The sequence below is a fragment of the Monodelphis domestica genome, chromosome 2 (assembly GCF_027887165.1).
Source record: "Monodelphis domestica isolate mMonDom1 chromosome 2, mMonDom1.pri, whole genome shotgun sequence".
Lineage (NCBI taxonomy): Eukaryota > Metazoa > Chordata > Mammalia > Didelphimorphia > Didelphidae > Monodelphis > Monodelphis domestica.
In genome coordinates this window covers 520,304,722-520,326,665 of record NC_077228.1, presented here as the reverse complement: position 1 = coordinate 520,326,665, position 21,944 = coordinate 520,304,722, and the positions used below count along the sequence as shown (strand labels likewise).

Genomic DNA, 21,944 nt, shown 5'->3' with positions numbered 1-21,944 from the left:
GCCAGCCTGGAGGCCTCTGGGACCTTCTAGATCTCCCCTTGTCACTGCCCAATCCAGTTACAGGAGGGTCCTTAGAATGTCCTCTAGTCCAAGCCCTTCATTGTATCTCTGAGAAAGCCAACTGAGGGGTGACAGGGGAGCCCTGGCCTGCCTCCCCTGCTCATCTCTGGTCATGAGGCTGACTCAACTCCTCCTCCCTGTCTTCTCCCCCCTCGATGGTTGTGAAGCCTCCTTCCTCCAGCTGCTGAGGACTTGGAGATCCTCTCCCAGGCCCTTCACTCCTGACCTTCTCTTCATCCACATATTTGCCATTATGGAGGGAGCCTGGGATGGAGGAAGAGAATTAGACGTTGAGTGGTTGAAGTCGGTGGGCCCAAAGCAAATGACTCGGGTCATCCCTTAGCTTCAGGACCTCATTTTAAAAAATAATGATTGCCACATTTTACAAGAAAAGTTGTCTGCAGTTCACATCTCTGTCTCTCTCCATCCCTCCCTCCCCTCTCTCTCTCTCTCTGTCTCTCTCTGTCTCTCTCTCTCTCTTCCTGTCTCTCTCTTTCTCTCTCTCCCTCCCTTTCTTACTCTGTTTCTCTCTCTCCCTCCTTCTCTCTCTTTCTCTCTGTCTCTATCTCTCTGTCTCTCTCTTCTGTCTCTGTCTCTCTCTCCCTCTGTCTCTGTCTCTCAATTGATCTAATCTCTTTCTCTACAAAAAGAGAAAGAGTCTTAAACCTTTACCTTCTATCTTAGAATCTGTTAACTGGAAAAAACACAGAACTATGAAACAGTCAAAATCGCTCTTTAATCAAGGGCAAAAGGAGTTTGGCGCTGGTAGGCCTCGACACGGAGCTGTGTGCCACACTGTGTGCCACACTGCACAGCCGGAGGACTGAACTGTGGCCGCTCTGGTCACAGACCCCTGGGAGTGCCAAACGTAGGAGAAGGACAATTCCGAAGAGCCATTAAATTGGGGGAGCTTAAATACCTTCCTAGGTGAAACCAGGGGACTGAGGGTGAGAGGGACACTTGATTGACTCTACAATGGTAAGAAAGGGAAAGGAGGAGTTCCAGAGGGGAACAACAGGGAGGGACTGATGCTTTACAATGGACACAAAAGGGAAGGACCCAGCCCAGGGCAGGCTACCTTGGTAAAGGACTTTAGCCTGGGCATCAAAGAGATAATTAATATTGGATGGGATTAGCTCTTCCCACCCAAACTACCAGGATGTCTATTGTTAGCCTGAGACCCAGGAAGTAGGACCTACCCTCTGGGAGGAAAGGACCTCTGGCTGGCCCACCTGGCCCTAGGAGAAGAAAGGGGAGAACATCCTCTCATGCTGTCACCCAGGTCCCTTAGGGCAAGGGGAGGACATGGCCCTCAACTGGCTGGTCCACCTGGCCCTAGGAGAAGAAAGGAGACCTGCATTCTTCTGTCCCTGCCCCTTTCCCCCAGGGATCAACCATTTATCCAGGGTAATTCTGTCAAGCCAGGCTCCCTTCCCACCCATTCCCTTGACCAAACCCATTTTCGTTCTCAGTATCCTTGATCTAGAACCAGCAGGAATCTAGCCCCATCCACCCATTCTACTCAGGAAAGATGAAATGATTTGTTGGAGGCCAGGCAGAGGGGATCTGAACTGGAGCAGGCTCTTACTATCTGCTGTATTATTATCCTGCTCCTCTTTTGCCCCTGTTCCAGAAGCTTCCCCTCCCCCAGGTCCCCAAGCTCTTGAGAAGGCTGGGTGGTCCTGAAGTGCAGAACTAGGGGCTGCTCTTCTAAGTCAGCTCTCCTGGTCTCCCAGACTGGCCCAGCAGCCCCAGCCTCGGAAGCAGCTGTCCCTCGCCATCTGCCACCGCTGTCAGAGGGTGGTTGTCACTCGAGGGTCACAAGACACCAAGGCTAAGGGCAGGGCTGCCTTTCCTTGTAGGCGCAGGGGAAGTCTTGGGTGCCCAGAAGGTCCTCCCCATGACATCCCCTAACCCAGGCTGCTCTCCAAGCTTGAGGCTTTTACACTCCTTGGGGGTCTTTCTACCATGACCCTTGGGCAGTCTTAGAGAGCTCCCCGGAATCCAGAGGGGTTCCCACAGACAGGATGGGCCAGAGGTAAGCCTTGATCCCAGCCCTCCTGGATCGAAGGCTGATTCTACCAGGCCATGCTGGCTTTCCAAAATGTATCTAAAAGATGAAAACTTGTATTTAAAATACCACATGCTGCATTATGGAGGGACCAAGTATCCAGGGGCTGCAAAGAAGCTCCGGCTCATGTATGTCACCTCAAAATGTTCTTGTGGTCCTCACTTTTACTCTTAGGCATATTCCACAGCCTCAGGCACCCCCCAACATTTGAAGGTTTTGACAGTGTTTTGCAAGACCCAAAGGAGTATTCTGTGGCTAAATTGACTGGCCTGGATGGCCTCAAAGGTCCTGCCTATTCCCAACATTCTCTGATTCTTAAGTGTCAGCTTTATTATTATTTTTAATTGAGTGGGTTTGCTTCCTAGGCAGTCACTAGAGGGGCTTTGGGTTGGTGGTCCTAGTCCTGGGGGCCTTGGTTATTTGTAGACTCAGCCAACGGGCTCTTGCCCCAGAAAGTCTCCATGTGAAGGCAGAGGGCAGAAAAAGGGAGATCCGATAGTATGGAATGGCCAGGAAGGGGCTGGCGTCACTCCATTGGTCTCTTAATCTGGGCCTCCGATTTTCTTGGCTGAGATGGGTCAGGGGCCACAGGTACTCCTCTCCTTTCTCTCTCAGCTGTTGCTCAGAGGTCCCCATCTGGGTGACCCACGTTGGCATGATGGTGGAAACCCAAGTTGTGTAAGGCAGAGTCCAGAGATGTGTCTATCCTGCTGCCAGAGAGTCAGATGGAGCAGGATCACCATGTCTCCTAACAGTTCTTCAAGCCCCTGACATCTAGGGGGTATCTGAAAGGAGCCCTGATCTGGGATGGGGGAGAGCCCCAGGGAGAAATGAGGAAGCCTGGACCTAGGGGGTGAACCATGGGCAGAGGGAGATTCCCTCATTGCCTCACCCTGACTCTGGCTCTCTACAGGTGACTCTCCCAAGCTCTCCTCTCTCTCTCTTGAATGGGGGTGATGCTATGGATGTGCTAGTGCCTTAGAGGTGGTGTTTGCTTTGGGGGTGCTCGTCCTCACTCCTGAGATTGCTCTCATTCTGGGCTCGGTATTCCCCTGGCTCTCTCCCTAGGGGCTTGGGAGGCTAAAATGTGTCTTTATTTCCTAGCACATTGCCTGCGTGGCTCCAGGTCACAGGCGTGTCTCCCAGGGGGGAGTGGAGCTTGGGCACCTTACCTGCCCCTCTGGGGTACTCTTGGTCTCTCAGGGATGGGGAGGAAAGACAAGGACAAAGGCAAGAAGGCAAGAGGGAATGATGGAGATGAGAGACAGGGAACAGGAGGGAGGGCAGTCTTAGTATAAGAGGAAAAGAGGGAAGAGAGGAGAGGAAAGGGGAGAGAGGAAGACATTTACCTGCTTTTTCCTTTAGTTCAGTTAAGCCAATATTTCCCTATTCTGGGTAAGGCACCCCATTAGGCAGTGCACTAAGAAATAAAGATATAAAGACAAGAAAAAGATATAGAAAGATAAAGACAAGAAAATAGAGACAAGAAAAAGCCCTCAAGATGCTTCTATTCCTCAAGCATCAGCTTAGACACTAATCAATACATATAGAGAATACTGGGAAGAAATTAAGAGGACTGCCTGGAGGGGGCTTCTCCCGAGTTGAGCATGGAGGAAAGCTAAAGATTCTGAAGTGGGGAAGAGATAAGCACAAAGTGGACATGGGATTTTGGCTGGGGGAGGCAGGAAAGAAAGACTGAAAAGGAAGGAGGGACACAATCAGAGACTCCTTCCAATCGCTGCTCTGTCCTGGAGTGACTTTCCTGAAGTTATGAGGACGACAGAGAAGTTACCCAGTCAGTGTGCTTGGCCCTTGGCCCTAGACAGGAGCGTAAGGGATCATTGAAGACTAATGAGGGACAGAGAACATGACTCAGTGGAAAAAGTGCTGGGCTGGGCCCCAGTTAGAATCGCCCTTAGTGCCCTGGGTGACCCTGGGCAGCAGAGCCAGCTCTCTGATCCCAGCCTTCCCCCCTGGAACTCGGTGCCCCCCGAGGGCCGAGAGAGCACACTTACTCTGTTAGCCGGGCAGAGATGACCCAAGCAGGGGCCCTGCGACTTGGGCAGAGAGTCGAGGCTGGTATCCAGAGGCTGAAACATGGGGCAAGATGCCTTGGACCTAATCCTACAATTCTGAACCCTCCCCTTCAGTCCAAGTTTCCATTGGAAGACAGAAGAGGGGCTCTATGGCCTTTGGGGACCTGGGGTGAAACTCCCCAGGCTGGGGAGAGATGGAGGCATCTCCAGGCAGGAGCTAACCAAGGAGACACCCAGCCTGGGAAGGGGGAAGCTATTCCAGGAGATATTTGGCCAGTCACTGGGCCTTTTGTGTGTCTGGATGAAAAGGGACTGAGCAGGGAAGCTGTATTGGGTGAGTGAATCCAGATAGGCCCCAGGAGCCCATCTTTGGCTATTCAAGGAAGGAGTCGAGGGACTGAGATTTGGAGCTGGAAGGGATCATGGAGGCCATCCTGGGTGACTGTCCTGTTCAGGAAACTGAGGCTCTGCTAGGCTGCGCCAGTCACACAGGGAGGAGTGTTAAGTGGTCCAGGCCAGTGCGAGGGGTCAACAAGAAAGAGCAAACCTTCCTGCACTGCCTTCAGTGTGTGTGAGTCTGTGTGTGAGCATCTGTGTGGGGTCCCTCAGGAAGGGGAGAGGGCAGGCCTCCCCAGCCCTGAGAGATGCTGCTGCTGCTGTTAGGCTCCAGCCCCAGCCAGGGAGGCCCCCAGCTCAGCACACAAGAGGCCTTTCAGCCCAGCCAAGATGCCAGGTCCCTGCCACAGCCAGGGCTGCCATTTGGGCCAGTCAGCAGAAAGGCCTGTTTGTCAGGCACTTTCCTGAGCCTGAGCTGAGCAGGCCTGAGGAGGAGGGGAAGCCAGGCCTTCCCTGTCAGGGGGAGCCTCTGGAGCCCTGCCAAGGGGGCCCAGGGGGGCCGGGTTCCATTCCTAGAGGGCTTTCCCTTTGTCGTTCAGTTCCCCCTTTCATCTCTTCTCCCTTGCTTCCCCCATTTCTGGTCTCTGGTTTTGCTGAGGCTCTGATGGGATGGAGTCATGGGGAAGGAGTGCCCCCCTCAGGAGCTTCTGTCCCCTCCCTGTGGGCCTGGGCCTGGGCTGGCCTCAGGGCCCAGCACCAGAGAGTCACCAGGATGGATGCAGGCTCAGGGCTTCCCCTTGTGCAGGCTAAGGGCACCTGAGGACCTGAGTCTGGCCATTTTATGCACTGGGCCAAAGGGCCACCTACCAGGACCCAGGCTGCCAGGGACATTGGGTCAGAGGCCAGCAGACTATCAGCAATCAGCAAACATTTACTGAGAACCTGAGAGCCATTGCTTAAAGTGAGGATGCCCCCCTCCCCCAGCCCTCCATCCCTGACCATCCCCCTGCCTCTGCCTGTTGATGCCCTTCAGGAGCCAGCCTGGAGGCCTCTGGGACCTTCTAGATCTCCCCTTGTCACTGCCCAATCCAGTTACAGGAGGGTCCTTAGAAGGTCTTCTAGTCCAAGCTCTTCATTGTATCTCTGAGAAAGCCAACTGAGGGGTGACAGGGGAGCCCTGGCCTGCCTCCCCTGCTCATCTCTGGTCATGAGGCTGACTCAGCTCCCCCTCCCTGTCTTCTCCCCCCTCACTGGTTGTGAAGTCTCCTTCCTCCAGCTGCTGAGGACTTGGAGATCCTCTCCCAGGCCCTTCACTCACGTTGCTCCTTCTTGAGTTCTCTGTACAGGGCTATCATACCCCCACTTAGGCTGTAGTATTGTAGTAGACAAACTTAGAGTACCCCACCTCTTCTCTGCAGTATTTGTTCTACATGCATCCTTGGGCAAGTCCCTTGACCTATGGATAATTACTGCACTCCCCCCAAATTTTGTTTCATTGAGTAGAATGTTAATTTTCTTGATAATGCAGAATTGCACGAGTTCACACATTTTCACCCTTCTCCAGGAGTGCTGGACACGAGGGGCTGAATCTGGGGTAGAGGATCCTTAGTAGAGGGAAATCTACTTGGGACGGGGGCTCCCCAATAGGGAAACACCTGCTTTGGCAGGGGACGATCTCCATGACTTTCTGCTTTCCTCCTTGGAAGTCATGGTAGCCATGAAGTCCACTACACAGCTGCTCTAACCTTATATGTCACACCAGGAAATGAGCTTGATAAAAAGGGTCATTGAGGACCACCTGAATGCCAATGTCTATGTAGCCCAAGACTTCTTTTTTTTAAACCCTTACTTTCTGTCCTAGTAACAACTTTAAGACAAAAGGGCAAAGGAGGCAAAAGGGGTTCAGTGACCTTCCCAGGGTCACACAGCTAGGCAGTATCTCAGGCCACATTTGAACCCAGATCCTCTTGACTTCAAGATTGCTTTCAAGGGCCCTTCTGATATTGCTACATCACTTTCTTGATTTTGTCATATTTGGTGGATTTCTCTAGGGAGCAGGTCAAATCCATGACAGACACATTGGGACTGGGGACACAGAAAACCAAGCCAGTGCCATGTGCCCTTTCCCAAAGCCTTGGCAACACTAGGGGAGTCAAGGGTGATTGTCTGTTCAATATTATGCCCATCACCCCATAACTGGCCAGAGGAACCATGTTCTATTTTCTACTTAGCAATAAAGATGAATACTGTGGTCCTGAGGACTTACTATGGCAGAACTGTCACAAATGACCTTGGATAAGTGGGGTCAAGGAATTGGTAAGGCAGAATGCATCGCTGATCATCAGTGGATTTTTTCATGTTTTTCTCTAATCAGGGACATAAGGGCATTTGAAGGAGGGGCAGAGATTGTGACTTGTTTAGCTGTATCCTTTGAGTGAATCCCAGACTTTTCCAAGGTGGTAAGGCACCAGTGGATTTTACAATATTCATGGCACCAGCAGCTACCCATTTAACATTGGTGGGATCATGCTTCCAATCATCATCAGGTTTTCATGTTTAGTTTTTATGGTACCCTTGACCTTGTCATGGGTGGGATCATTTAAGACCATGCAGTTAAAACCAATGAAGGCACAGATGATGGCCTCAATATCCACTCTGCACGAGGTGTATGTGCCTCAAATAGCCGGATCCATTGATTCTGTTGACTCCACCATTGTTTCTGGCATGTGTCAACAACAGCAGATGTTGGCACCAAGCTTGGGAGAAGAGCTGAAGACACTATAAAATGTTTTTTTGATTTGAAAATGTCCTCCCACCTAACTGTCCTCCAAGCCCAATCAACCAGTTTTGCCCTAGACATTATCCATCAATATTTCTTGGAAGCTAATGTTTTCCTTGATGTCAGTTGTTCTGCCATCAACATAGAATCAGTGGCTTTAATATTTGTTACTCTTTGGCCAATATGGGGACTGGCATCTTTGATCTAAGTTAGGCTGGTTCTTAGCAGTTAAGCCAACTCTGTTTGGGAATTTTGTAATATTTTTAGTTTGGGGTGCCATGGCTTAGGAGGATATTGATAAGCTTCAGAGTGCCCCAATGAGAGCAATTAGGATGGTAAAGGGCTTTCAATTTGTGCCACATGAAGATTGGCTTAAACCTGGAGGACGTGGGAATGTTTGGTCTGCAGAAGAGAAAACTGGGGATTGGGAGGAGGGAAGGTGTGTGTTTTGTCTTGGAGGATTTAATGAGATCTCACATTGAAAATGGAAGAGACTTCTCTTGCTCGACCCTAGACAGCAGAACAATGATCAGTGAGTGGAAGTCAGTCTTGAAGAAAGGGCTGCCTCTTCAGGAGGCAGTGAGATCCCCAAGAGCAGAAATCCTGGAGTAGAGACTGGATAAGAACTTGGAAGGTGATAATAGAGGGGATGCTGATTGGTGCCTGTTGTCCCTGTTGAATCTAGGCTGTGATAAGGGCTAAGCCCTTGATTTTTCCAAGAAAAGCTGAGGATCTTCAAGAGATACATGTGTGTGTGTGTGTGTGTGTGTGTGTGTGTGTGTGTGTGTGTGTGTGTGTGTGTGTGTGTGTGTGTAGATAGACAGAGACAGAGATGGGGGGGATACTGAGAGACAGAGAGGGAGGGAGAGGGAGACAGACAGATGGATAGACAGAGTAGACAGAGTGGGGGAGACAGAGAGATAGAGAGAGAGGGAGTGAGAGAAAGGGAGAGGGAGAGAGGGACAGAGATAGAGAAGAGAGGTGACAGTTTTTTATTCTTGTCTCTAGAACACTCATTATCTAATTGGTCCCTGGACCAGTACTCCATCTCTCTAGCTAGGTGGAACTGGCCAGGGTAGCCTTCCATAATTAGTTCTCTCCTCTTTCTTGTAAGAGATTAAGGCATTGTCTCAGCTATTGCTAAGACAAGGATCTGATGGGAAGGGATTGCTTATTTCATAGTTCCTCCAAAAGGTATTACTCTTCTGTGGGGATAGGTGATGGGAGTGTCTAATGGGTTAGTTGAGAGCTTTGTGTGTTTCCATGTCTGTTCATGAGCTCCTGGGAGTTTTGAGCATCTTAGTATTTTATGTGGGGGTGAAATAAAGACTGTCCCCTACATAATATGTGTATATGGGTATGTGAGTTGTGGCTCTTCTTCACATTTAGGGAAACCTAGATTTTCCTGGAGTTCTCCAGCATAGGATAATAATGCCAAGAGGGAAACCGAGCTTTTTGGGGTCAAAATGGATCCTTGGATCTGTGAGCCCTGCCATCCTTAGACCATAGGCCACACCTTGTATTTCCATGTATTTTGTACTGACTTACACATGAACATGTTTCCACAATGGACTGGAATCCCTGAGGGCAGGAATCCTTGTTGGTTTTATCTCAGTATTCCCAGCACCCAGCACAATTCCTAGCATAATACCAAACCCTTTAACAGATGTGTGTTGATTGATGGTTGTACCTGTTCAAATGCAGATACCATTGGGAAGGATAAAGCATTAATCCATTAAGGAGTTTTTGCTCCTTAATACAGGGGTTCTTAACCTTAATGGTAACTGTGAATGTTTTGGGTAAGCATTTGAGAACTCTTTCAATAGAAGTGGTTTCCTTGGCAATCCTGTGGATTTTATTTCATGTGTTTTAAAACATGATACTGAAAAGGGGGGCATAAGCTTCACTAGATTGCCAGAGAGGCCCAAAACATACACAGAAAAGTGAAGAACCCCTGCCTTGGTGTGAATTAGTTTGTCAATTCCTTCTCAAAGGGGCAACCGACTGGGATGGAAGAGGAAAGAATGTGAAGATTCTTTCTTGTGATGGTGGGAATAGGTGGGGTGGTGATAGTCATCTAAGACTAAAAGGGGAGGTGAGAGAGGATATCAAAGTCAAACTTGGCCAACTTAATCTCTTTCTCCTCCAGTAAAACCTTTTGGCATCATCTTATTGAAGAATAGACCATGACCCGAGATGAAGGGCTGCCAGACTCGCACTCTGCCCAGGGTTTCTATGAGAAATATGAACCCAAGGAGATCCTGGGGAGGTAAGATCCTTTCCCTCAAGACCCTTCCTCTATACCTCTTTGAGAATTCAGATCTTTCCATGGGTGATCTCTCTCTCTCTCAATCCATCCCCTACTGGCCATTTATTTCTCTCCTTGGAATTGGAACCCTTCAGTTTGGTACTCTGGACTTCATGTACCAGGCCAAGTAAAGGGGATAAAAACCAGTCCAGATTTACCCCCTTTAGGGTTATTCCACCTCTGTTCACTTGAATCTAACCTTAGGTTGGGGATAGGGCTCATTTGTGGTCTGAATGCATAGCTTAGTGGAAAGAGATTTGGACTGCAAGGTAGGATCAATTCATGGTACCTTGAGAAGAACACTCACTTTGGATTCAGAGGACCTGAGTTCAAAATCTACCCCTGATGCTTACTGCCTGTATGACTTTGGGCAAGTGTTTTTACCTGTCCAAGTCTCAATTTTCTCCTTTTTAAAATGAGGGAGCCTGTGAGGTTTCTTTCAACTGTGGATGCATGATTTTAGTCTCAGCTCTGTTGAGGGACTTTCGATGAATGATTGGACCTCTCTGGAGTTCACTTTTCTCACTTGTAAAATATTATCCCCTCTTTTGTGGGAACCTGTCCCACTCCCTCAATTTTCTGGGGTCGCTGGCCCTCTCTCCAGCTGAGCTTTCTTTTCCAGGGGTGTGAGCAGCGTTGTGAGACGCTGTATCCACAAGCCCACCAGTAAGGAGTATGCGGTGAAGATTATTGATATCACTGCTGGCAACCTAAATCCTGAGGAGATCCAGGAACTGCGGGAAGCCACCATCAAGGAGATTGACATCTTGCGCAAGGTCTCCGGGCACCCCAACGTCAGTGAGTCCCCCCTCCATCAGCTGCCATCCTCAGGGAGAGGGGGGTGGTTCAAGAGTCAAGTTCTGGAGTATGAGGAGGTGGGATGGGGAACATGAGTTAGTCCAAGAATAATCAATCTACATCTATCCCCTGCCCCCAAAATGGAGAATCTGGACAATTATTCAGATAATTCAGTTCACAAATACTTTTTTTTTGCCTTAAATCCCCAGATAGTTGTATTAATTCTCTTCTTTGCATTGCCTGTATAGACCCAGCCAAACCATCTTCCTGAGAAATGAGAACCTCAAACAGGGAACACTCACCTGAGAGAGATTAGCTTGGCCTTCTCTCTCTGTCAGGCAGAAAGACCCAGACTTCCCCGCCCTCCCCAAACTCTCCCCCTCTTCCTTAAAAGATGCAGTCAGGGCTGACTGCAGATAGAAATAAGGACAGGGACAGTGTGGGAGCAGGTAGAAGGATGACGTTGGGCAAAGCCATTGGCCAGCTGCTGGAGAGCATGAGGGAACAGCTTTGGGCACCTCCTGTCTGCACTAACTCCCAAACCCAAGTCAAGCCTGGTCAGACTGTGTACTAAAGCTCTCCCTTACTAGCATCACTCCAGTCCTTTCCCCTCCCTGTATCCTTCCCCCCAAACAACTTCTCTGCAGCCTAAAGCTTAGCTGGTCATTTCCGTTACAGTCCAGCTGAAGGACACTTATGAGACCAACACTTTCTTCTTCCTGGTGTTTGACCTGTGAGTACTTGGTCCCCAAAGCTAGCCATTCTCCCAGGCAGGGGCAGGGGTGGTGGGCCTCAGAGTTAGCCATTCTTTGCTTCTGCTGGAGGGAGTCTCTTCTTTCAGGCCATTTCCCCAAATCCTTCCAGTTCAATCCCATGGAGCTTCATGATGCAGGGAAGTGAGCCCTGGGGGCAGGGAAGTGGGCTGGGAAAAATCCATTTTCTCACCCTGACTCACCCTTAGCAGCAAGTCATTCTGCCCTGCAGAACTAGCAGAACATCAGTTTTCTCTTTTATAGGATGGGGCCGATAATAGTTGCACTGTTGACTTCAGAATGTTGTTGAAAGAAAGCCAACACGTTAACACTATAAAAATAGGAACTCTAATTGTGGCTCACCCAGGGGCATATCATCCATTTTTAGCCTCTCAGGATTCAGAACTGAAAGGTGCCTTAGAGATCACAGGATGATAGATCTCATTTAGTCTAAGCATTTCATTTTATAGAGGGGGAAACTGAGGCTAAATCAGCTCAAACTTCTGAACTGCACCATCCAGATGGGCAAGAGTGGAATGATCTCTGGATTAAATGTCAGAAGGCTCACTAGTGCCCTTACCACCCTTCTGCCTTGGAACCAATACTTAGTATTGGTGAGGATAAAAAAAAAAAGACACACAATAAATGTGTAACCCTGGGTAAATCACATAGCCACTTTCCTCAACTATAAAATAAGGAATTTAGACTAGATAATCTCTGAGGTGTCTTCTCGTTCTAAATAGGATTCTTGGAGACTTGAACAAAAGATTTCCCCGGAAGGACTTCTTGGGTTCCTCCAGTCCTTTCCATCTGAGTGTATTTCTTTGCCATCAGAAAATTCCTCCTTCAAAGAGACTGTAGCATGGGTTTGTCTTGATTTAAGAAAACATATTAAATTATGGTTTACATCTTAAATATTACAAAAAAAGATTCACCACCAGAGTTCTAGTTGTTTCCTAGAAGAGGCACTCAGTTAATGTTCATTGTTCACTATGAAGACCATGACATTCCCCAGGTGTATTTATAAGTTGACTTAACCATAATCTTTTAGGAGCACATCAGTTACATGAAGCAAGTCATAGAACTCTTGGGCTAGCCTCTTACAATACCTCTCCCCCAATCAGCCAACTTGATCTTAGACAACTAGCAGGTACTTAGACCAGTCACTGTCCTTGGGCCTCCTTTTACCTATCTGTGAAATAGGAATATTGATATCTACCTTTCAGGGTTGTTGTGAAACTCACAGCAGATAAGGAACTTGGGAAAATTTGAGGTATAATAGAAATCATGATTATTATTAATATTATCAATTCTTTGAGAGACAACTGCAAAATCCCATAAACTGAGGGGAAAGGTGATAGCCTTAAGAGGGATGGAGAAAGGCTTCTTTCTCCCTTTTTTTCAAATCTTGAACCTCTACATCCATTTTGAGTAGCAACTTCATGCTAGTTGGCTTCCATGGGGATTCTGGGACACAAGGGAGTGCCTATGATAAGGTGATAAAACTGGGATAGGAGCATCTTGTGCATTCATTCAGTTTCCTCTTCTTTCCCTCCAACACCTGTCTAGGATGAAGAAAGGCGAGCTCTTTGACTACCTCACTGAAAAAGTCACCTTGAGTGAGAAAGAAACCAGGTGAGGGGAGCTGGTCACTAGACACTTCCTTAGCTCCATTCCCTACCCCAGTGGAACGACCTTATCCTCATCATCTTCATCACTGTTATTTCTTTTTTTTTTTTAACCCTCACCTTCCATCTTGGAGTCAATACAGTGTATTGGCTCCAAGGCAGAAGAGTGGTAAGGGCTAGGCAATGGGGGTCAAGTGACTTGCCCAGGGTCACACAGCTGGGAAGTGTCTGAGGCCAGATTTGAACCTAGGACCTCCCATCTCTAGGCCTGGCTCTCAATTCACTGAGCTGCCCCCCATCACTGTTATTTCTAAGAGGGACTGGTGCTTTCTGAGGTTTGTTATTCCTCTGGTAATTGTCTACCTCCTCCTCTGCTTCAACAAGAGTCTCTGTCTCCTTATTGGGGCATTGAAGAAGAAGGGAATCAGGACTGGGACTACAACAAGAGTTTCCACATGGCTCCAGTAGTGGTAGTTATCCAGTTAGATATCCAGTAGATAACAATCCATCTTCTAGGTACAAGGGTCTCTGATTTTGGGGAATATGCTAGTCCCTATCTATGCCAGAGGATACATGGGCAGGAGGAATGGCTGGGAGAAGAGTGTGAGGTTTTGCTTCTCCCCTTATTATGGGATTAATAAACACACCCCCTTCCTGGAGATCGTCAGATGCTTCAGTCCTGGTTAGAAGTTTATGGACCTCAGTGCAGAGGACTGGTAGAGGCTTAGGGGTCAGGGTGTTCTGAACAATCCCTCTTTTCTCCTTCCTCCTTACCTCCCTTGCACCCCTCTCCTCAACCAGGAAGATCATGCGAGCCCTACTAGAGGTTATCTGCTACCTGCACCAGCTGGACATTGTACACCGAGACCTGAAGCCAGAAAACATTCTCCTAGATGACGACATGAATATCAAACTCACTGACTTTGGCTTCTCCTGCCAGCTGAACCCTGGAGAGAAGCTTCGAGGTAGGGCAGCCAAAACCTTCTCCTTATTCTCTAACCTGTTGCCTGCTTTGGGTTACCTGGCTAATCCCCTGCCCTCTCCATGCTCTTGCCCACTTGAGCGAATTGACTAGTGGCTGGGATAAGACCAACCTTGGCATGGTTCTTGCTCCAAGGATGATGTTCTTGTAGACCTTTCACTTCTCCATCCTCCTTCTCTTTGTTCTCTTCTTGTTCCACCTTCTCCTCTGCCTTCTCTCTATGCCCACCCCCAAGTTTGAGCCTTGTCCTAATGTCTCCTTATCTTTCTGCTCCTGCCAGAGGTGTGTGGGACTCCAAGTTACTTGGCCCCTGAGATCCTTGAGTGCTCCATGAATGACAGCCACCCTGGTTATGGGAAAGAAGTAGACATGTGAGTTTTAGGCAGGGAAAAAGGGGAGGGGTCAGTAGCAAAGGGTGGTTACAAGTCAGGGAGTAGAAGGGGTCACTATAAGGTTTGGGGGATTGGAAGCAATAGAAATGTAGGGAGAAGGTAGACCTTGTTGTTCTTTGAATAATGGAAGGGAAAAAATGAAGACTCAGAATCCAAGTCAATGCATAAAGCTCCGGCTATCTTGACTTCAGAGAGCTGAAGCTGAAAATGCTCTCTCTTCTCATTAGAGAAGATAGAGAAGGAAGCATTAACTTCCAGGTGTGGCCAATATGTCCACTTGTTTGGTTTAAGGTTTATATTTTAAGGGAAGGTTCTAGTTTTTAGTAGTAGTGGTAGTGGGAGGAGGAGGAGGAGGAAATAGAGACATACACACAGAAATACAGGTAGAGAGAAGGAGCTTGGGAAGTGAGAGAAATGTAAATAAAATAAGTTTCAAAAGAAACACTGAGCTGAACCCTGAGTGCTGGTGCCTGGAGTCTCCTCCCTTCTGTCCCTAGGTGGAGCACAGGTGTGATCATGTATACCCTCCTGGCTGGCTCTCCCCCTTTCTGGCACCGGAAGCAGATGCTGATGTTGAGAATGATCATGAGTGGCAACTACCAGTTTGGTTCCCCAGAATGGGATGACCGATCAGACACTGTCAAGGACCTTGTGAGTACTGGGCTCTCCCTTCTAGGTTGGAGCCATGATAGGGAAGAGGAGGGAGGGTCTGTGAAAAGAATATTGGACTGGAAGTCAGGAAGTGTAAAAAATAGACTCGAATACAGGACTACAATCCCCATGAGCCTTTGCTCCACTTCCCCAGAATGCCTTGTAATCTCACCTGGGCCGAGATCGAGAAGGTATTTAAGCTGATTCAAAGGCTTTTGAGAGGCTCTCTCTTGGCACTTTTTGGACTTCCGTAAATTTTAATCTTTACAGAAGTGTGGGTTCTAGTGTTAGTGATATCATTACTTTGATGTGTGAGCACTTCTATGCCTCAGTTTCCTCATCTGTCAAAGGAGGTGATGGAGTAGATAATCTTCAGCCATAGGGCTCTGATGCTCTTTAAGTCTCCTTTGTCATTTAAAGTTCTTTTGTATCTATCTCCTTTCTCTCTGCCTCATGGTCTCTCTCGTATACATTTATATCTATTATCTATCACTGTATATATGCATATATACTTGTCCAGCTATCTAGCTACATCTATGTATCTGTCTCTTGCCTGTCTGTCTTATCTGTCTCTCCAGCTTCTCTTTCTAGCCCAGTTTTACATTCTCCTCAAGCACTCTTTTCCAGTCCACATACGATTCCCCATATATGGATGGCATCCAGCTGCTTCCCCTCCCCAATTCTTATCCCTCTGCCTTTACTTAGAGCCTCTTCCCTTCAAACTCTTTTTTTTTTTAAACCCTCACCTTCCGTCTTGGAGTCAATACTGTGTATTGGCTCCAAGGCAGAAGAGTGGTAAGGGCTAGGCAATGGGGGTCAAGTGACTTGCCCAGGGTCACACAGCTGGGAAGTGTCTGAGGCCAGATTTGAACCTAGGACCTCCCGTCTCTAGGACTGGCTCTTAATCCACTGAGCTACCCAGCTGCCCCCATTCCCTTCTCACTCTTGAGAATTCCTAGCTCCTGGCAAGGTTCAGATCAGAAGCCATGGTCTAAGAAGTGATATTAAGCTCAAATGGAAATATTGATTTCAAAAATCACTGACACTTTCTGTGTCGTATTCTATTTTTATTTATTTTATTAAATACTTTCCAATTAGACTTTAATGTGAGTAGGCCTTCACTTTGAAGGTTGCATGGGGCCCTTAGGATGCATTTCTGACACCTTTGTCCTAGAGAAGTCCTTTTTCTAACCCTTTCAGTCAATAGTGCTCTCCTTTCTTCCTTACTCAAATCAACTTGTAGTTTTTTTAACCCTTACTTTCTGTCTTAGAATCAATACTAAGTATTGGTGCCAAGGCAGAAGAGCTGGAAAGGGCTAGGCAAAGGGGATTAAGTGACTTCCCCAGGGTCACCCAGTTAGGAAGTATCTGAGGCTAGATTGGAACTCAAGTCCTAGGAGGACTCCAGGTCTGGCACTCTACTGTGCTACCAAACTACCTCTACTCTCTATTTAGTTTTATAGAATCATAGATTTAGATATCTAAAGGATCTTAGAAACCATCTAGTCCAACCCCTACATTTTACAGATGATGCCAAGGTTCAGAGAGTCACATGATTTCCCCCAAGTCAAAGATGATAATGCCAGAATTTGAAACTGATCCTCTGACTCAAGTTATTTCCACTGTATCAGGACGCCATTACTTTGTATGTTTAGTATTGACTTGTCTGTACATCCATTTCATCATCTCAGTAGAATCCATGCTGCATGAGGGCAGAGACAGTTTTAGTTCTTGTCTTTATATTCCTAGGATGATGTTTTGGCATTAATGATCATGGAATGAACCAATGAATGAATAGTTCTGCTCTGGGAAAGGAGGGATTTTTCATGGAAGGAGGGGGGACAATAAACTGGTTGGGTAGGATTCTGCCTGGAGATAGAGGAGAGCTGGGAATGGAGGAAGGAAGGACTCGGCAAGGTCATGTATTTCCCCAATGCCACATTCTCTCCATGATTCAAATAGAATATGATATCATGGGACCATAAAGTGGTCAGATCTTCCCATCAGTGCTGCTGAGGGGGAACCCTTTGGCTTCTTCCAGATTTCTCGCCTCCTGGTCCTGAGCCCACAGCAACGGTGCACAGCTGAGGAAGCCCTGGCCCACCCCTTTTTCCAGCAATATGTGGTCCAGGAAGTCCGTCACTTCAGCCCCAGGGGCAAGTTCAAGGTAGAGATCTTTTGACTACCATTCCCTCTACAGTCCTTGGCTATCAAAGACCCCCCCCCCATTTGCCCATTTGGGGTCTCCCCCACCTTCTCTCATCAGCTTCTAATCTGAACCCCCTCAGCCTGCAGTTTGAATCTTTCTGGCCCCAGAGTGGACTCCAGAAAGCAGCTGAGAATTCTTCTTCTCTGATTTCTATCTCACACACTAGAAGAACATTCTCAGAGAGAGAGAGAGAGAGAGAGAGAGAGAGAGAGAGAGAGAGAGAGAGAGAGAGACAGAGAGAGAGACAGCCCTCCACCTGCTCATTCAAAAAGGCTGCCTCTTCTATTGGGAAACAATGGTATTTGAGGATTGGTACTGAAGAAGGAAGCCTCACTTAGCCAGATTCAGGTTGGAGAAAGGAGCAACTGAGATCCTTTCTGATTCTTGGAGATTGGATGCTTACTATAATGTGTGAACATAGACAGGCCACGTCCCTGCTCTGGCCTCAGCTTTATAGTTTTCTCACTTAGAAAATGGGCATCTGAATACAGTCTTGACCTCCCTGGGCTATTGGCTGGAAAATACTTTGAAAACCTGAAAGCAGGGTAGAAATGTGGATAAGGGTGAGGGATTGGTGCTGTCACTAGGGTCTCCTTTCATCACTGCAGGCTGGCACTTTCCTCCTTAGAGAGTTACCTAGAGAGAGAATAAATGACTTGTCCAGAATCATCCAGCCAGGATATTCCCAAGACAGAACGTGAATTCAGGTTTTTAGGGGCTCAAAGGTGTTATCACTTTTCAGGGAATCATCCATTTGGAGCTGGAAGGGGCCTTGGGAGAGCATTTAGGGTGGTCATAGTGGCAGAGTTGGAATTTGAATCCAGGACCCCTGACCTCTCTTTTTCAATCCATTGCTCCTCTGTTGTAGGGAGGTTTCTCCAAGGAAGGGGAGAGGGGGGTTTCCCTGGGTCCCCTTACTTTGGTCTTCTATCCCTTTTCTGCAGGTGATTGCCTTGACTGTGCTCGCCTCTGTCCGAGTCTACTACCAATACCGGCGCATGAAGCCAGTGACTCGAGAAATTGTACTCCGAGATCCCTATGCACTGAGACCACTGAGGAAACTCATTGATGCCTGTGCCTTCCGTATCTATGGCCACTGGGTGAAGAAAGGCCAGCAACAGAACCGGGCTGCACTCTTCGAAAACACTCCCAAGGCTGTGCTCCTCTCCCTGGCTGAGGAAGAAGGCTTCTGAGTGCCTATGGAGCCAAACCCTAGTGCTGCCTGCCACTGGCTGGGTGACTTTGGCTGAGTTACTTGCCTTTTCTGGGTCCTGGGAGCTACTCAGGGCTCCTTGCTTCTCCCAGTCTTCCCCAGGGATTTGGAGGAGTGGAGTAGAGCCTAAGGAGACATTTGAGACTTTGCTGAAGGATACTCACTAGAGATGTCCCTTGTGTTGGATTGAATTTCCTCCTTGTTGAGTCTCTGGGTTGGCAGGATGTACCCCTGGCCACTAATTATGAGCTCAATCTTCAGGACCTTGATAGAAGGCAAGAGCACAAGGGAAGTCAAGCTGGAAATGGGAGTCTCAATCTTCTGCTCAGACCTCTCTGAGGAGCCCAGGCCCCTCGATCTCTGCCCACCTCCATCCTGCCAGATAGCATACAGTAATAGAAAATGTCCTGGATTAGGAGTCTGGAAAACTCACTTCTAGTCTAGATTCTGCTTCTGACTAACTGTGTGCCCTGGGTCCAGTCACTGCCCAATTCTGAATCTCAGCTTTCCTCAACAGCCAAATGAGGGTTTGACACAATGGCACTAGGAGTTCCACAAGAAAATGTCAGTCCTCCTGTTGTTTCCCCCTTTCATATGTGATATCCAGAGTTAGAATACAAAATATGTGTCGAAAACTAATATTACATATCAGAACGATTGTTTTTGTAAAAAGAGGCTTCATTTAATCTGTCCGGCTCTAAAATTTTCCTGACATCCTTGGCTACCCCCTTATTCTCAGGGAGTATTCCAGAGTCTCAGTATTCCAGAGTCTCCTCCACAGAGTGGAACATTATTTTTGGCATCTGACAATGAATATCAAGGCTCAAATTCAAAATTTGTGGCTAAATTAGTTTGAGAAATTTGCATTCTGTGGTATCCAATGTTCATCCTATTTCTAAGTCTGTGATTATTGTCCATGGGCTTTGGGGTTCTTTTATCCAATAGGCAGGTGAACCTGCAGTCAATATTGAGAGGTTGGGTTCCTTGAGTTAGTGGTGGTCCTTGTCCCATAGGCCTGGATCATTCTTCAGCCAAAGTGCTCTTCCCACAGAGGACCTGAGTGGGGGTGCTGGTAGATGGGGGGAGGTGGTAGATGGGCTAGAAGAAGGGACCATGTGGAGGGTGTAGCCCTATCTGTCTTTGAGGTTCAGTTAGCAAAGAGTTCTGGAAGACCGTAAGGACAGACCATGATGGTTCCTTGCTCTTGTCTCTTGGCAATTGTTCACAGCTTTCCAAGTAGAGAGTCTGACATCGTGGCAGAACCCCAAGTTGTTCAAGACAGTCTAGTGGAACCTCAGATCAGTGAATGGGTCAGGACCCGGGACAGCACTTTTATGCAAACCCTTGGTGTCTCAATACTCTATGGCTGAGGGAGGAAGTCAGGAGGGTGATGGAAAGGAAGCTTCCAGTGTCAGGGACTGTCTTCATGTTTTTTTTTATTTTTTTATTTTTTTATCCTCATCTTGAAGCTCATGCTAGAGTCAAAGTAGTTTTGACAATTTTATCAACAAAATTATATACTCTTGGGGCAAACTACTTCCTTTTGGTGAGCCTTAGTTTCCTTTTTTGAAAAATGGTGGTGGTGGATTAGGTAATCTCAAAGTTTCCTTCCACCCTGAAGATTCTATGGTTCTAAAGTTTACATGTCCCAGAACCAGGGTTTGATCTATAATGGACCAGACCAGAGATGACTCCAGTGTAGGCCCTCATCATCACTTCATGCCTATACCATTGCATTAGCTTACTGATTGGTATCTCTGCCTCAACTCTCTTCCCTCTCCAGTCTTCTCCCCTTAGTCATCAAATTGATTTTGATAAATTGCTAATCTGAGAATGTTATCCTCCTATTCAATAAAAACCAATGGTTCTCCATTGTCTGTAGGATCAAATATAAAATCCTCTGTTTGGCTTATAAAGTCCTGGGTAACCTGCCTCCTTCTTACCTTTGATGGACTCTTACACTTTACATCCCTCTCCTCCACATCCAGTCCTCTGTGATCCAGTGGCATCTCTTGATCTTCCTCCCACATAGGGTTCCTTCTCCCAACATTTCCCTGGCTGCTTCCCATGCCTAGAACTTTCTTCATCTTCATCTCCACTTTCTTGGTTCCCGTAAAAGTCTCATCTAAAGTTTCATCTTCTGCAAGAAGCCACTTCTGACCCCCTCAATGCTGATGCCTTCCCTCTGTTTTATTTGCCCTGAATAGTGTGTCCAAAAAGACTATCAGCAGTTTTAAGCTTTAGTAGTTTAGAACCAAGTTGAGGCTTTTGGGGCACCCTGTATATAAACCCACCCTTTTAATTTGGTGGTTTTCATGTTGACTTCCAAATGAAATTGTGAGCTCTTTGAGAACAGGGACTGCCTTTGGACTTTCTTTGTATCCCCAGCACTTAATCAATTACTAGTTGACTGACTGGTCTTGGAGTCAGGGAGACTTGGGTTTGAATCCTACTTCCAACACTGACTAGCTTGGGTGATTGGGCGTAAAAGTTCCTCGCCTTTCTGCATCTTGGTTCTCTCTAAAGTAGGATGATAGTACCCATAATTCCTCCCCTTCCAGAGTTGGCACGGGGCTTACAGGAGAGCATAGATCTAGAGTTAAAAGGGTCCTCTAACACCATCTGATCAGGGGTTCTCTAGGTGGGGTCCTCAGGCCCCTGAGCTCTTTGAAGTCAAAGCTATTTTCATACTACTACTAAGCTATTATTGGTCTGTTAAGATGCTCCTCCCATGTCTAGCTACACATCTGGGAGAAGCCAGATTTTCTGCACATGCTTTAATTGGAATCACATACCACGACTTCTTACAAACACAGTAAGAGTGAATGCACAGGCAGATAAGAGAATCCAGCTGTCCTCTATGAAGCCAGATATTAAAGAGATTTGTAAAGAAATGTGTAAAACAATGCCACTCTGCTCACTAGGGTTTTTTGTTTTTGTTTTGGAAAATAGATTTTTTTTCAGAAAAATATGTTCTGTTAACATGTAATGGTTTTCATTGTTGTTTTTGAATGAATGAATAAACATCTCAAACACTTCTCAGTTTTACTTTCTAATTGACAGATAGAACCCACATAAACAAAAGCTCTTTGGGATCCCCAGTAATTTTTAAGAGCTTTATGTAAAGGGGTCCTGGGACCAAAAAATTAGAACTGCTAATCTAGTTCAACTCCCTCATAGTACAGATGAGGGAACTAAGGTTCAGAGAACTTTAATGACTTGCCCAAGGTCACCCAGAGAATAGGCATCAGACACAGCATTTGAACTCGGGTATTCTGCCTCCAGTCAATGCTCTTCCCACTCAGCTGTTGATGGGTGATAGTTGCTCTGTAGATCTCAGAGCAGTATATAAAGGCCCATTATGTTTAGCTTGCCTATGTCTAGGGGAGGCCTCAGAGCTAAGGAAAATACTCAGCTGCTGTATTTTAAAGGCATCTGGCTATTTATGTAACATCATAGGATCTCATCTGGGGAGAGTCTCCAGGCTGGGTGATAAAGCCCTTTAAATGACTGAAAGCCTTCACCCGACTGCCAAACAATATTTCACGGCCCCTGGAGGCAGCTCTGTACCTTCATGAAGGCAGTGTTTACAAAAAGTAAATGTCTCATAAATAATCAAGTGGATTCTTGAATATTTCAGCATCCTGGCTCCTAGCATGGAATCTGAGAGACTCATCCTGTAAGCCATAGCTTCCAGCCACACCTGGCCTGCTGAGCTTCCAGGACTGT

General features: G+C 47.2%; 1 protein-coding gene across 1 annotated transcript; it reads left to right on the top strand.

The window, feature by feature from the left end:
• The first annotated feature begins 8,255 nt into the window (after window positions 1–8,255).
• PHKG1 (phosphorylase kinase catalytic subunit gamma 1) lies at window positions 8,256–21,252 on the top strand. The gene is made up of 9 exons (XM_056819713.1): window positions 8,256–9,551; window positions 10,213–10,388; window positions 11,067–11,121; window positions 12,710–12,775; window positions 13,570–13,733; window positions 14,031–14,121; window positions 14,640–14,793; window positions 16,835–16,960; window positions 17,947–21,252. The coding sequence occupies exons 1-9, from the start codon at window positions 9,469–9,471 to the stop codon at window positions 18,193–18,195; spliced, it is 1,164 nt and encodes a 387-aa protein (XP_056675691.1). The 5' UTR covers window positions 8,256–9,468; the 3' UTR covers window positions 18,196–21,252.
• Window positions 21,253–21,944: the final 692 nt, after the last annotated feature.